General features: G+C 43.0%; 1 protein-coding gene across 5 annotated transcripts in view; it reads right to left on the bottom strand.

Annotated features, from left to right (window-relative positions):
* SHLD1 (shieldin complex subunit 1) overlaps positions 1–15,897 on the bottom strand; it is a 76,007-nt gene that overhangs the window by 29,079 nt on the left and 31,031 nt on the right. For all 5 annotated transcript variants that reach the window (XM_063125301.1, XM_063125302.1, XM_063125304.1 and 2 more), the window contains one exon: positions 15,188–15,370. In XM_063125301.1, coding sequence (XP_062981371.1) covers positions 15,188–15,370 — 183 coding nt within the window. The remainder of the gene's footprint in view (positions 1–15,187; positions 15,371–15,897) is intronic.

Here is a 15,897-nt window from a genome sequence, read left to right as displayed (position 1 = left end):
ATCATGTCATCCATGGGTATATGAAGTACTTTTTACTATTGTCTCATGTGGCAGATGGACTCTGGAGGCTCAGGGCATGTCTACACCAGGGGAGGGGAGGGGAGGGGGAGGATCTCACGATATGCTAATCGCAAGATCCTCCCCCTCAGTCCACATGGGCCGTGCGACGTCCCCGGCATCGTGCCTGTCGCGGCGGCCATTTTTTTTTTACAAACAGTAAGAGCTGGAGTACTCCAGCGAAAAGGTAACAAAACAAAACCCGATCCCGTTTCCCCCACCCCACCCCCGATGGGCACAGAGCTCCTGAAGAGCTCCATGCCCTGTGCCCAGCTCCTCACATTTACTCGTGAGGAGCCAGGACAAAACCAGGATGGCCGCTCACACCTCCTGCGGTCTCAGGCCGATCCCGAGACCGCAGGAAAAATTATCCCGAGGTAATTGAGGGATCTTCCCTTCCTGCCCCTGGGATTCCCTGTGCATCATGTGGATGCACAGGGAAGATCTCAGGGCGATCCCAGGGATAAGGCATGGTGTAGACATGCCCTCAGTCATCACCAATACCAAACAAAGGTGTTGTCCCCTTCCCCCCACACCTCCTGGACTTTGATTCAGACAGAAGCCCCACATTTCAAACCAAAGGTTCTTTACTTGCTCCTTCTGCAATGATTCCGGTTACCTCAGACAGTCGCAAAAGGGGACCTTAGAATGCCATGCAGAGAACAAAGGACAACACTGAAAGGATTAGATGTTGTAAGCTATAAGGGAGGTCTTGAACCAAGACTCCTGCCAACAAGGCTCCAGCCCCTAAACTTTCCTGCACCACTGGGGCAGCATGCCTGCTGAAAGAAATGCAGGTGAAACTGTGCTATCCAGAGGCACCACACCTAGGAGGTATTACCAGTGCCACCAACTGACTCTGCAAGAGGACAAGGCCAGCTTTTCAATCTGAAAAAAATAATCTCCTCATGAGAAGGTACTTTCAGAACGTTTCCTCTCCACCCTGGCCCACACAAGGCTTCTGGAGCAGGATTGTTTGCCTGCATTAGGCTACACTACTTGCCTGTAGTCCAGGAGTGGGCAACTTGTGGCCCTCTAGATGTTTTGGCCTACAACTCCCATCAGTGCTAGCCAGCATAGCCAATGATGAGTGATGATGGGAGATGTAGGCCAAAATAAGGAGGGCCACAAGTTATCCAACCCTGCTGTAGTCCACACTGGAATGATGGCTGCCTCTCTCCTGACCTGGGGGCCCTGATCTGCTATCACATCTCAGTCTATCCTGGGACACCAATCTTCAGCAAACTCTCACTCCATTTGTCCATCCATCCATCTTTTGATACCGCAGCCATGATTTCAAGACACTTTCAGCAACTGTAAGATCAAGGGGCTGTCTATATGTCGGCAGGTTGCCACCGCGATGAGCCCAAACTCCACACTTTCACTGCTGCGGGGCAGCAGCAGTGGCTAATCCCGATGTTGTAGCGAAAGCGCAGGGTTTAGGGCACTGGGCACACCCCCTGTCCGGGGGTTCCCAGCGCTGGAAAGCCTATTTCTATATTAATGTGAATCTGGGAAAAGGCGGGGGAACATCCCCCAAAAGCAAGGCCAGGGAAGGAAAGCCCCAGCTGGCGTGGCTGTCTCCACAGAGGTTGGGGGAGGAGATCGTGTGCAAAGAGCTGGCCTCTGCAATGAGGAGGTGGAGAAAAGGCCTGGGTGGACAGCAACCAATAGGAGGTCGCCTTCCACCCAGGAAAGCCCCCAGTGCGGCTCTGGAGTGAGGGCAGATCAGCAGAAGAGCCGGTCTGGCCTCACTGTAGCTGGTAAAGTTGGGATAAAACTTTGACATTTCAGCCATGCGTCTTCGCCTCTTCGCTCCGGGATGGCTCCGAATCGGCAGCTGCGTCATACAACTGATGCGCCAATTCGGAGCCACCTCGAGACAAAGACGATGTCAAGATAGCCTGCAGGAAACTTACTTCTAAGTCTGAGCAAACTAAATTCGTAATAGCATTCATTAACTTCACAGGACCCCCCTCCTTTGTTTAGCCCATGCTATACATCTGAGGATGTGTCAATGCAAATACAAGTCTCAGTGGACTTGCATCTACATCATTTTTTTTTTTTAAGAATGTCCTGTGGCACAAAAGCTTAACTAATTTATTGGGGTATGAGCTTTGGTTTGAGGGAAACCTCCTTCATCAGATGCACAAAGTGGACAAGTGCAATTTTACTAAAAGAAAGACGCATTTTAATCAAACCATCTGGGTCACGGTAACCGTATAAACTGCCAACAGCAAAAGACAGAGAGGAATCATGTATATTCAGCAGGACTGGGGGGAAAAGTCTGTCTCAATCCTTTGAAAAATCTACACAGATCATTAGTAGCTGGCAAAAGATACCAACAGCATTAAATTCACACAAGTCCCCTGCAACCCATAGTACCTGCTATGCTTTGAATTTATTTTGCTTTGGAGATATTACAATGAAACATAAGGCTTCTTCTATTTTAACAGTATGACACAGGACACGGTTCAGCTTTACAGATTAGAATTTAATTTCCTGTTTTGCTTCTCTATTCAATGTATTTCCACTCTTGCCTACAGCAATATATAAACTTCTGTCCTGAAGGAAGGATATCACTCTTTGGAAAGGAACCTACATAGCGTATCAATTAGATTTCTTCCTCTGCAAGTGCATCCTGTGTTTTTCAGATACTAATCTAGTAAAGTAAACTATGGCAGCTCTTTTAAATTCAAGCCCAAATTGGCTCCTGGAGGGCTAAAGATAGCTGGCGTTTCTGAAAACTCAATTCAATCGAGGCTGCAGCAACCTAGAATGTCTATGGGCAGTTATGTCTGGGGGTATTCCACAGGGCTCTGTTTTGTCCCTCACGCTGTCTACCATAAGGATCTGTGAGCTCCAGCAGTCTCCCCTCCTCATGGCCCAGAAATAAGCAGATTTCTCTCAAAAAAATAATAATTAGGAAGGGATTGGCCAATGTCCTAAACCAATCCAAGGGGCTTGGAAAATGAAGCCCTCACTCCTAGCTGCCAGGCACTCTCCTTACACTTCCCTTTTACTTATCTTACAAGCGGGGATGGTATGATAGTAGCAGCAGAGAACACCCTTCTTTTCTGTTAGCGTGATATACACCACAGAACATCGTGGTCTGGACAGTGATGATCCTTGGGGCTTGTAGTCATACCAAGGGCTAGTACCAAAGGCTAGTCTTGCAAGGACTATAGGCCCCAAGGATGAGCACTCTAGGCCCTGACATGGCGTTGCTACTGCACCATCACCACTTCCAAGATAATTCAAAGGGAAGGCTGGGTGGGTGCCTTGAGTTTAGGGCAGGAATCTTTCTCCAGCCCAAATACTGATCCGAGACAGAGAAAAGTGCAAAGGCTGAGAAGGGGAGGGGGAGTGTCCAAAAAGCTGGAAGTATTAGCATCACACACTGATTTGGAGTGGGGCATTCTATCATTTGAGGCTGGCACTCAACTTTCTCTGGAAGTTCATCTATTTATTGTCAAGAGTGAGAGCTGGTTGTACTCAGTGATGACCAAAAGTACTCTAAAATACTTAAAATATATTATGATTATTATGATTATTATTATTTTCAGGACTAATATTCTAGGGCTAAAATCTGGCAGGCCAGTAATCGGAGCGTCACTTAGTGCTGGATTTTCCGGATTAGTCTGTGATGTGGAAAAACTGTTTAGTGGACTTTACAGTAATTCCTATTAATCCAGTGTGAGACAGCATAGTGTGCAGGTATGGTAGCTAAAGCAATAAGATAAGAGAGAGAGACTTTTTGCCCTGCTGAGGGAGTGCTATATCTTTAGTGTCACAACATTCAGGAGTCAATAGCCATGCTACACTGGATGACGATTAAAATTCAAAACACCAAGACATTCCGTTATAGATGAACATCCATAAATCCTGACTGATATGATAATGCATCTCTTTGCCTTCCAGAAGCAAATATACTTTCAGGGCTGTGAGTTGAAATTATACAGAGAAAATGAAATAAAAACTTATGAAGCTGGGTCACAATGGGAACATCTTACGGCACACACAAATAAAAGCTTCCATTCCTTATCATTAGCTAGTAATGCTCATAAAACCCTCTTATATAAGCAAAATTTGAACCAATGGCCTTTAAATATATTTCCAAAGGATTATGTCTTTAGATACAGCCTACGTCGGGGTAGGCAACCTTTCTGATCCTGTGGGCACATTTTGCAATTTGAGAGACTTTTATGGACATCGCCACTGCAACGGGAGGCATGGTTAGTCACAAAATATCTTGCCTCAAAGACAGAATATGAGGCTAAATGTCACAACACCTATGCCAGATAGACACCTACTGCCCTGTAACTAGACATGGATGTAATGCCAACTGTAGTCACAGTCTGACAGTGGACGACTCTCCCTGTTCCTTTCTGTTAGTTTTCAATGAAACTGAAAAGGTTAGTGGAAAACCTTGTCACCTTGACCACCTTCATCTCTGATCTCCAGTGAAACTGACAAGTGGAGGGAGTTTGTCAACTTCATCAGGGTATTTCTTTTTCTTTACAAAGGCATCTGTAAGTGAACAAGTATATGGGCAAATAGCAATATTTATTTTCTTTTTTTTAAAAAGCAAACAAACCAGTTAAGGGTTGGTGAAACAGACCAGGTCTGGTTCTCATCCCCCCTAACATCTCAGTCTTATCAGACAGGCCAAGGCACCACAGTACAGAGAACAGCTCCAATAGTGCCCCAAAATAGTGTCCGCAACAATGTAGGAACAAAGCCAGACTATAAAACACATGGTCTTCGATGTCTATATACTAATGCCCAGAGCATGGGAAACAAACAGAACAAACTTGAACTCTTATTACATGAAGGCAAATACGACTTGATAGGTATAACTGAAACTTGGTGGGATGACTCCCATGACTGGAATATAGCAATTGAAGGATATAACTTGTTCAAAAAGAACAGAAGAAATAGAAAGGGAGGTGGAGTGGCACTATATGTTAAAAATACCTATCCCTGCACAGAAATACAGGCGGATCAGACTGGGAGCCCCATCGAGAGCATCTGGATTAAAATAAATGGGGCAAGGAATAAAAAGAAGATGATAATCGGAGTCTACTACCGACCACCCAATCAAGGAGAAGATGAGGACGAAACTTTTGAGAAACAAATTGCCAGTGTTTCAAGGAAGTGTGATGTAGTAGTGATGGGGGACTTCAATTACCCTGATATCTGTTGGGAGACCAATACTGCCAAAAGCGGCCCTTCCAAGAAATTCCTGACATGCGTGGGTGATAACTTTCTCCTACACAAAGTGGAGGAAGGAACTAGAGGATCGGCAATCCTTGATTTGATATTGACCAATAGGGATGACTTAGTGAATAAAGTGGCAGTTACGGGAACTCTGGGGGAAAGTGACCACGTCATACTTGAATTCTTGATTATGAAGGAGACAAAAGTTGAGTGTAGGCATACACGTACTCTGGATTTTAGGAAAGCTGATTTTAATAAACTCAGAACTATGATAAGTAAGGTCCCGTGGCAAGTGAGCCTAATGAGAAAAGGAGTGCAGGATGGGTGGGAGTATTTAAAAAAGGAAATTTTAAAGGCACAGTTACAAACAATTCCAACAAGGAGAAAAGATAGAAGACAACTGAGGAAACCAATGTGGCTCCACAAAAAGCTTAGAGATGACCTGAAAACAAAAAGGGATACATATAGGAAGTGGAAGGAAGGCCAGGCTACAAAAGAAGAGTACAGACAAGTGGCGCAGAAGTGCCGAAATGGCGTCAGGAAGGCTAAAGCTCAGAATGAGCTGAGATTAGCGAGGGATGCTAAAAGCAATAAAAAGGCTTTCTTCAGATATGTGAGTAGTAAAAGACAGAGGAAAGAAATGGTGGTTCAACTGCTTAATGAGGATGGCAAATTGATAACAGATGACAAAGAAAAGGCTGAAGTGCTCAATTCCTACTTTGCCTCAGTCTTCTCCCAAAAGCGGGTCTATGACCCACCCTAGAAAAAGTGAAGCAGACGTTGAGGGGGCAGGATTACAGTTTGAGATTGATAAACAAATGGTCAAAGAACATCTAATTTCCTTGAATGAGTTCAAATCTCCAGGGCCCGATGAACTGCATCCTAGAGTAATGAAGGAGCTAGCAGAAGAACTCTCAGAACCTTTGTCTATTATCTTTGCAAAATCATGGAAGACGGGTGAGGTGCCGGACGACTGGAGGAGGGCTAACGTTGTCCCTATCTTCAAAAAGGAGGAACCTGGGAACTACAGACCAGTCAGTCTGACATCCATCCCTGGGAAAATTCTGGAGCAGATTATAAAGAAGTCAATCTGTAAACACCTTGAAATCAATGTGGTGATCACTAGAAGCCAACATGGATTTGTCAAGAACAAGTCCTGTCAGACAAATTTGATCTCATTTTTTTATAAGGTAATTGTTGTAAACCGCCCAGAGAGCTTCGGCTGTGGGGCGGTATATAAATGTAATTAAATAAATAAATAACCTCCCTTGCGGACTGTGGGAATGCTGTGGACGTCATATATCTTTACTTCAGCAAAGCTTTTGACAAAGTACCACATGACATTCTGATTAACAAACTAGCTAAAAGTGGGCTAGATGCAACAACTATTAGGTGGAGTCACAGTTGGCTACAGAATCGGACTCAAAGAGTACTTATCAATGGAACCTTCTCAAACTGGGGAGAGGCAACGAGTGGGGTACCGCAGGGCTCAGTCCTGGGCCCAGTGTTCTTGAACATTTTTATTAATGATTTGGTTGAGGAGGTGCAGGGAACGCTTATCAAATTTGCAGATGACACAAAATTGGGTGGGATAGCTAATACCCTGAAGACAGAAACAAACTTCAAAGTGATCTTGATAGGCTGGAGTGCTGGGCTGAAAACAACAGGATGAAATTTAATAGGGATAAATGCCAAGTTCTACATTTAGGAAATAGAAACCAAATGCACAGTTACAAGATGGGAGATACTTGGCTCAGCAATACTACAAACGAGAAGGATCTTGGAATTGTTAGATTTGCAAGCTGAATATGAGCCAACAGTGCGATATGGCTGCAAGAAAGGCAAATGCTATTTTGGGCTGCATTAATAGAAGTATAGCTTCCAAATCACGTGAGGTACTGGTTCCTCTCTATTCGGCCCTGGTTAGGCCTCATCTAGAGTATTGCATCTAGTTCTGGGCTCCACAATTCAAGAAGGATGCAGACAAGCTGGAGCGTGTTCAGAGGAGGGCAACCAGGATGATCAGGGGTCTGGAAACAAAGCCCTATGAAGAGAGACTGAAAGAACTGGGCATGTTTAGCCTGGAGAAGAGAAGATTGAGGGGAGACATGATAGCACTCTTCAAATACTTAAAAGGTTGTCACACAGAGAAGGGCCAGGATCTCTTCTCGATCCTACCAGAATGCAGGACACGGAATACTAGGACACGGTGGCTACTAGGAGGAGGGCTTTCTCCGCTGTGGCAACTCGGTTGTGGAACGAGCTCCCCAGAGAGGTCCGCCTGGCGCCTACACTGTACTGCTTTCGTCGCCAGCTGAAGACCTTTCTATTCACTCAGTATTTTAACACTTAATTTCAACTTAAATTTAAATTTTACTGTTTTAACTCTGTATTTTAATCTTATATCAACTTTGCTGTGTGGTTTTATCCTGGTTGCGCTTTTTATACTGTATTTCGTAATTGTGTTTTAACCTGTTGGGTGTTTTATTGTGGTTTTAATTTTTGTGAACCGCCCAGAGAGCTTCGGCTATTGGGCGGTATAAAAATTTAATAAATAAATAAATAAATAAATAACAGGCTCAAGTTAAAGGAAACCAGATTCCAACTGGACATCAGGAAAAACTTCCTGACTGTTAGAGCAGTATGACAATGGAATCAGTTACCTAGGGAGGTTGTGGGCTCTCCCACACTAGAGGCATTCAAGAGGCAGCTGGACAACCCTCTGTCTGGGATGCTTTAGGGTGGATTCCTGCATTGAGCAGGGGGTTGGACTCGATGGCCTTTTAGGCCCCTTCCAACTCTGCTATTCTATGATTCTGTGATTCTACTAGGGGTGCCACCAAGTACTAAAATTTCACCTTCCTTTAAGTACAGAATGATGTGGTTTATTTATTTATTTTTATTACATTTTTATACCGCCCAATAGCCGAATTGACCTTTCAACTCACTTCTGATACAGGCCATTTCGAGCCTCATCTCTAAGTTGGCATCAAAGTGGTTTATCTTAACCCTTAATATACACACACTCTTTCATACAGATTCTTTCATTCTTCCTTCCATTCCTATAATGTCATGATAATTTGAAAGTGCTTAGTCCAAATCATTTAACTGTTCTTATTCCAGCTTTGTTGGAATAGTAAACCAATTATTAACCCCACGATAACAGGTCTTTTTATATGAAAATAGCTGTACCCTGCCACGCGTTGCTGGGGCTCAGTCTGGTTAAACTGAAAAGAAAGAAAAGACAAAGCGGATGTTTCTAATATGTTTAATTTCACAATGCTTGTGGATATACAATATTTTTAGTTGTTCCATTGTCTGTGTAGATATAGAGATTGTCTGGTTTGCCGACTCTAGAACACACAACATATAATTGTCCATGTGAGAAGCAATCCGTGTCTAGATCTAAACTGCACAATTCTAAAGATTGGCCTTGAGCTTTGTTGATGGTGATTGCAAACGCCAATCGAATTGGGAATTGCAATCTCTTAAATTGAAATGGCATATCTGTTGGAATCATAGGAATGCGAGGAATGAGGACATCTTCACCTTTGAAAGGTCCTGTCAGGATTGATCTCCGACTATAACAATTGCCACTTCGTCTATAGTTGGAGCATTGAATCTTCGCACATGTTCTCCAGCAGGCGTTTTGTCAGCATGAATAACAATCTTGTGTGTATCAGATGGCATCATGTCAATTGCTGTTTTGAACAAATGTACTAAATTGTTTTTTTCGTGAAGTAGCTGTTGCAGTTTTGAAACGATGGACCTTTTTATGCCGGTATAAATTCCGCAGCGTGCATTCAATTCATCATTGCCATCACCAATGAAATACATTTGTAGGAATTTATGTTGACTATCTTGAAACGGAAGGAAGGAGCCGGCTTTATGATAAATTTGTCCTTTGACTTTGAAAGTTGACATAAATGGAGCTGTGATGATTTTGGCGCCGAACGACGTCATTTGGAAGCATGAGTTGTATTTCCTGATGTTAGATAGGAAATGCTTTGATTCTGCGGTATATCCGGCAAGCAAAGTTTGTAATGGCTCTGGTGGTTCTCCAAGTTGAGGCAGTTTAATTTTTCCAGCAGCGCAACACATTCCTTTTGTTTCTCCATTAAATTTAAGAGCCTTGCAATAAGGACACACTTCAGTCACAGTGCCGATGAGAACATGCCGCCTCAAACTATCATCAGCTGGGTTGTACCGGAATGCAAGGCGACTGTAATCGTGTGATTGTTTACCACAGAGTCGTGTTTGACGCTGATGTGCTGTTTCTCGTTGACGTCTTTCAGCCCCTCTCAGCCTGTCGCGTTCATTCTGTTGAGAACAAAGCAGATCTGAAGCTGTAGAACGCGATTGCCATGCTCGCAATCGTGCATCCTCAAGTCTGACTGAACGTTGCTTGCCTAGTTCCTTGGCACGTATTTGAGGCATTCTTTTTCTTTTTTTCTCGTTTGCTGATGCCCGTTCTTCCTCAGTCTGATTTGCAATTTCTCGTCGCAGTGCTTCCGCTCTGTGAGTACGACGACCTAAGTGTGATCTTCTGCGAGGCATTATTTGGATGAAGTAAAGCAAATTGTTTGGCTTTTAAAAAAGGATGTTTTTACGGTGAGGAGGTTACTGGAAACTCCTGGCAGTTACCTTTCTTCAGAACGTGTAACTGTCACAGGTGTGACATCTATATTCACTCAGCCAATTGTGAGAGAACATGCAAATAAGAGAGAAGGCAGAGGCAGCGGATTGGCCTACTGGTTGGCGATGTCACAATGATCAGCAGGACTGGTTTTGAGGAGGCCTATTTCTTCGATGTTAAGACAAACCTTTGACCCCATAGAGAACATAGTTACATAACAACGCTCGCGTATTCGAATGCAATGTTGTGTCAAAATTTCAAAGCAATCGGTGAAGAACTTTCGGAGATATAACGTCTGTTTCGAACGAACATTTACATTTTTATTTATATAGATAGATGACAGTGCAGCAGATGCCCACGGTCATGGAAAAAAGAAGAGAACACATGCAAGCGAGGAGTTGCCCTAAAACTATTAATCGTGACCAAAGAGGCACTTCTATACAGGGAAGCATGGTTAAAATGTAGAGAGGGAAAAAGAAGAAGCTGTTCACAAATGTGTAATGGAATTATATGGAAAGGTAGTAGGCCGGGGGTCCAAAGAATGTACTTCAGCTAGGATGCATGTGTCCACAGATGACACAAAACACACAAGAAAGTTGAAATATGAATCCATCTTCTTACATGCCCAAATAACTTTTTAAAAAACTGATAGAAGTACATTTGGAGCTGTAGTCCTGTCTTTCCTACATGCACATAAACAGTGGGAAAGAGGCTCAAAAGAGCTTTCAGGTTTTAGTTGTCAGCATTTGAATAACTGTTCAAATAACCATACAAATACAACCCAAAGGATCTGTTGTGCAAATTACAGAAATTCACCGTAAGACTAAAGGATGTTACAAAATGATTAGAAGCAGCAGGGACTCAATACAAATTAGTATACAGGAAATAATGTTTTTTGCACACGGTGTATTTGTGGATTTCACTGTCACAAGATGTGGTGACGACCCTTAGATAGCTTTAAAAGGAGATTAGGTTAATTCATGGAGGGTAAAGTTTATCAGTGCCTATTAATCTTGGTGGTTTGATGAAGCCCTCCATGTTCAGAGGCAGTAAATCACTGAATAGCAGTTGTGGGGGGGGGGGGGGGTAACAGCGGAAGAGGTCTACTACCTTCAGGCTTCAATTGTGGGCTTCCAAAAAGCATCTGGTTGGCTACTGTGGGAAACAAGAAGCTGGACTAGATAGGCCTTCAGTCTGATCAGGCAGGGCTCTTCTGATGTTCTTAAATGCAAGTGCGAGAGGCCCAGCAGAACATAATAATACTTCTAAAAGACTGCAAAGGAATTTGACAAATAAAAGCAGGAGGAGTGTAAAATCCTATAGATACCAAGAAAGACATCCCTTCTGTTTACACGCGGCACGCGATGACCTCAGAGGGAGAGGCCGTCGTGGCCGCCATTTTTTCCTTAAAGGAGCAGAGTGCACGAACGCTCGTGCGCAAAAGGTAGGGTTTTTTATTTTAAAATTAATTTCCCCTCTCACCCCACCCCACCCCTGATGCACAGGTCCCAGCTCCTCATGAGGAACCATGAGGAACTGGGACAAACCGCGATGCCCGCACACAAGTTCCACGGTCTCAGGATCATCCCAAGAACGTGGAAAAAGCGAGCTCGAAGAGGAGGGCGAGATCCCGGGGCAAGGGAGGGATCATCCCTCCCTGCTCCCAGGATCCCCCATCTAGCTATGGCCATCATCTATAATGAACTAAGAACCTATGAAGCCTATCTAGTCCAGCCATCTGTGCCCATAGTGACTAACCAGATGACTACTGGAAGCTCAGAAGTGCAACAGCATCCTCCTGGTCATGTTCTTCAGCAACTGGTATGAAGAGGTATAAAGATTTTCTACATAAAGCTATTGATCAGCTGTTAATTCACTGTATCTACTTTCAGTTTCGTCACAGAACTGAGATCTGAGCGCTACATGAACACCATTTCCTTTCCTGTTTTTTCTGTTACATAACCTCTAGGTGGCACTGCAGTATAGCAGAGCAGCACAAATATACAAGTAAAAAAAGTGTTTTCCTTTGCTTTTGCAATTAAATACCACACTTACCTCGCTCGGAAAAAAGAACCTCACCGAAAGTCCCCTTTAAACACAGATCTATAGAATTGTGAGTAGGGTTACAGCATCATCTATAGAATCGTGAGTAGGGAATGACAAGCACACAATAAATGCCTTGTGTAGAAAAGCCCATAGTGCCTCTGATACTGGAGATAATAACGTAGCCATCATGATTAGTAGCCACTAATAACTTTCACTACATCTTGCCTTCACTAATTACTTCCCTAGTACCAGTACCATTGAGTCATGGGTATGAAATAAATCCACAAGAGGATTAATTGTATAATTAAGAATAAAGGAGAAAATACAAATATACAGTAAATATATATATAGAACATGGCCAAAATAATGATCAAGACTGAGAAAGTAAAGGTAAGTTTATTTATATTTAAATGACCTTAACTCAATAATTTTAAAAATCTAATATTAAAGCAGCACTGTGTCTGGAAAATTACATTTTAGAAATCATGTCAGATTTCAGCATGCAGCAATAACACAGAACAATACTTTATGGTGAAAGGTACAGTTAATAGTTCCCACATGGGAGTCTAGAAAATCAGGTTATTGTGTAAATATTTCTTTGAGAGCCCTCTAGTGGAAGGTTCTTTTATATGTGATTTTTCTTTTTCTTTTTACAAAGCAGCTGGTTGTGCCAGTTTCATGGGTTAAAGAATCTGCTTTAATCTGTGCTGGACTTCCATCTGCAGGGGCTAACAAACTCTACATTTTTCAATACTTTGAAATCAGAGAGATGTACTGATGGACTACTGAGCTAAATTAGTTAGGAACAGGAAAATGTATTCCTAATCTTTAGGTCACTCAGGTTGCAATCCTAAACACACGTACTACAGAGTAATTCCACTGAACACAGTGAGTCTTACTTCTAAATAAACGGTCAGGCGGCAATCATATGCACACTTAGGAACATAGGAAGCGGCCATTTACAGGCCCTTGGTCCATCTAGCCCAGTGGTTCTCAACCTTCCTAATGCCGCGACCCTTTAATACAGTTCCTCATGTTGTGGTGACCCCCAACCATAAAATTATTTTCGTTCTTCTCTACATGATCCATTGTCATGGGATGGTTTGCTAATGAAAATAATACATAACAATAGCTTTAATAATACAAAAGATGATACATGACATAGTTCAGTCAATACAGTTTCCTAAGACCATCAGAAATATGTGTTTTCCAATGGTCTTAGGCGAGCCCTGTGAAAGGGTCGTTCGACCCCCAAAGGGGTCCTGACCCACAGGTTGAGAACCGCTGATCTAGCCCAATACTGATGACACTGTCTGGCAGCGGTTGCCCAGGGTTTCAGGCAAGAGTTTTTCCAGCCCTATCTGGAGATGCCTGGGATTGAAACGGGGACCTTCTGCATGCAACGCAGGTGCTCCACCACCGAGCTACGGCCCCTCCCCATAGGCCTTTCCTTGGGAGTAAGGCCCATTTAACTCAGTGGGACTTACTTCTAAACAATCCTAGGATCAAACTGTAATTTTAGCAATACCACATTCAGCTGAATGCAGTTAGAGTTCTGCTTCAGACATTACCCATCAATGTAATGTTGAAGGTTGAAGTCGGGCCAGGGCAGGTGCACGTGTCCCTGTTGGGTCTCAATGCTTATGCAGTATTTGAATGCCTGAAGAGGGCTAATAGCTTCCCACTACATCTGAACCAGGATTTATCTATTTATTGAATTTTTATACCGCCCAATAGCCGAAGCTTCCTGGGCGGTTCACAAAAGTTAAAACCATTCAAAGTATAAAACTAACAGTATAAAAACATGACACAAAATACAATATAAAAGCGCAACCAGGATAAAATCAGCAGCAGTGCAGAAATACAAATTTAAAATACAAATTTAAAACAGCCAAGTTAAAATTTAATTTATAGAAAGTTAAAATGCTGAGAGAATAAAAAGGTCTTCACCTGGCGTCTAAAAGAATATAGTGTAGGTGCCAGGCGAACCTCCTTAGGGAGCTCATTCCACAGCTGGGGTGCCACAGCAGAGAAGGCCCTCCTCCTGGTAGCCACCTGCCTCACTTCCTTTGGCAGGGGCTCGCGGAGAAGGAGCCCTGAGGATGGTCCGTACAGGTACAAATGGGAGGAGGCGTTCCTTATCGTAAATGGCTTCCAAATGAGCCAGAATTCGGATGTCAATTTAACAAATCCAGAAGCTAACTTTATATCTTGGCTTTAAATCTTTATATCCTGGCTCTTTGAGACACCATTAACCCTAACTTTCCACTTTGGACATTAAAGTTTTACTGCTGATTAGTATTTCTTTATTATGCTGTAATTTTATTGTGGTATTTTGATGGCAATTATATTGCATGCTCACCATTCTAATAACTTCATGGAAAGCAGTATATAAATTTGGGGAATAAAGAAAATAAATAAGATGGAGCAAAGCAGATGCATGTGGGTGCGCAAAACTTGTGCCTATCCTAATTTATTAAGACAGGATTTGATCGTCTGAATGCAGCAACATGTACGTATTCCTGAAGTGGGTATACCTTGTGATAGTAAGACAGGCATGACTAAAAGGAAGGTGTCATCCCAGATCGAAATATGATGCTCTCAAGTTAGGGGATCAAGTGCTGCCTACAACATTGGACAGCTGAGTTTGAGGCCTCCTACTCTGTTTCATCAGGCCTGAAAATATTTTGGGCAGTGGGCCACTGGTCTGACTCAATTCCAGCACGACACTAAAATAACAAGAATGTTCCCTAAGAAACCAAAAACAAATAAGATCAGATAGCGTACCATGGGATGTATGTTTTGCAATCCTATTTATTTCCGTACATAAATTATTTAAAAAAAAAATTGCAAGTAATATTATCAATTCAAAGGAAAGCACAAGTACATTCAACACAGAGTGAGATGAACTCCACCCAGGAAGAGAACAATTTGAACGAGACAGGCCTAAAAAATGGCCAACGTGAACCAATGCCAGCAGTGAGCAAATGATTCAGCAAGTAGTTCAAAGTGATCCAGGCGGTTGTGGAATCCTTATCTTGAATAAAAGGCACTGCAAGCCTGTCTTTTAAAAAGGCAAATCAGTCACTGGTGATTCATGCCGAGGTGCATATATCAAACTCCTGCCTGGCAGGGAAACATTTTGTCTAGTGTTCGTGACATACGCCATTTTGCCTGACAAAAGAAAGCACACATGGCAACGAGAGTAATAACAGAGGGTAACTTTACCGGTGTCGGATGCAGTGGATGCTGATGAAACAAATGCGCTTTGGAAATGATGGATCTCGTCATCCCTCCCAGTGCTGGGGTTCAACAGAAAGTTTTCTGCAGTTATGAGACATGGCAAATCCAGCAAGCTGCTCTCTTCTGACGGACAGGTTGATGCTGTTCCACTTTCCTCCATAGTGCCCCCTGAAGCAAAGGCAAAGAGTTATTGCATTTATTATTGCATTTATATCCTGCCTTTTTTCCTCCATGGAACCCAGGGCGGCGAACATAATCCTCCTCCTCTCCATGTTATCCTCACAACAACAACCCTATGAGGTAGGTTGGCTGAGAGTCTGTGACTGGCCCAAAGTCACCCAGTGGGTTTCCATGGCCAAGTGGGGACTAGAACCCAGATCTCCCAACTCCCAGTCCAATACTCTAACCACTACACTGGCTCCACATTTGTATTTAATTTTGGGATTTGTATACCACCTTTCTGCTTCAGCACCAAAGTCCTCAAGAAAGCTTACACCACAGTTTTAAAAAACAAATCAAACAGAAATTAATCTAGCAATTAAAAAGCAAACAGGGCGGACACCCTAGGACAGCTTCCCAAACCTGGCACCCTCCAGATGTGTTGGGCTACACTCCCATCATTCTTAAAACCATGTAAGCCATCTTGGATTCCTTGCAAAAGGAATAAAAATTGGATAGAAATGTAATAAGAAATA

Source organism: Elgaria multicarinata, chromosome 4 (assembly GCF_023053635.1).
Source record: "Elgaria multicarinata webbii isolate HBS135686 ecotype San Diego chromosome 4, rElgMul1.1.pri, whole genome shotgun sequence".
NCBI classification, from domain to species: Eukaryota; Metazoa; Chordata; class Lepidosauria; order Squamata; family Anguidae; genus Elgaria; species Elgaria multicarinata.
Note: the sequence above shows the minus strand (reverse complement) of the source record. Positions and strands in the feature narration are given on the sequence as shown.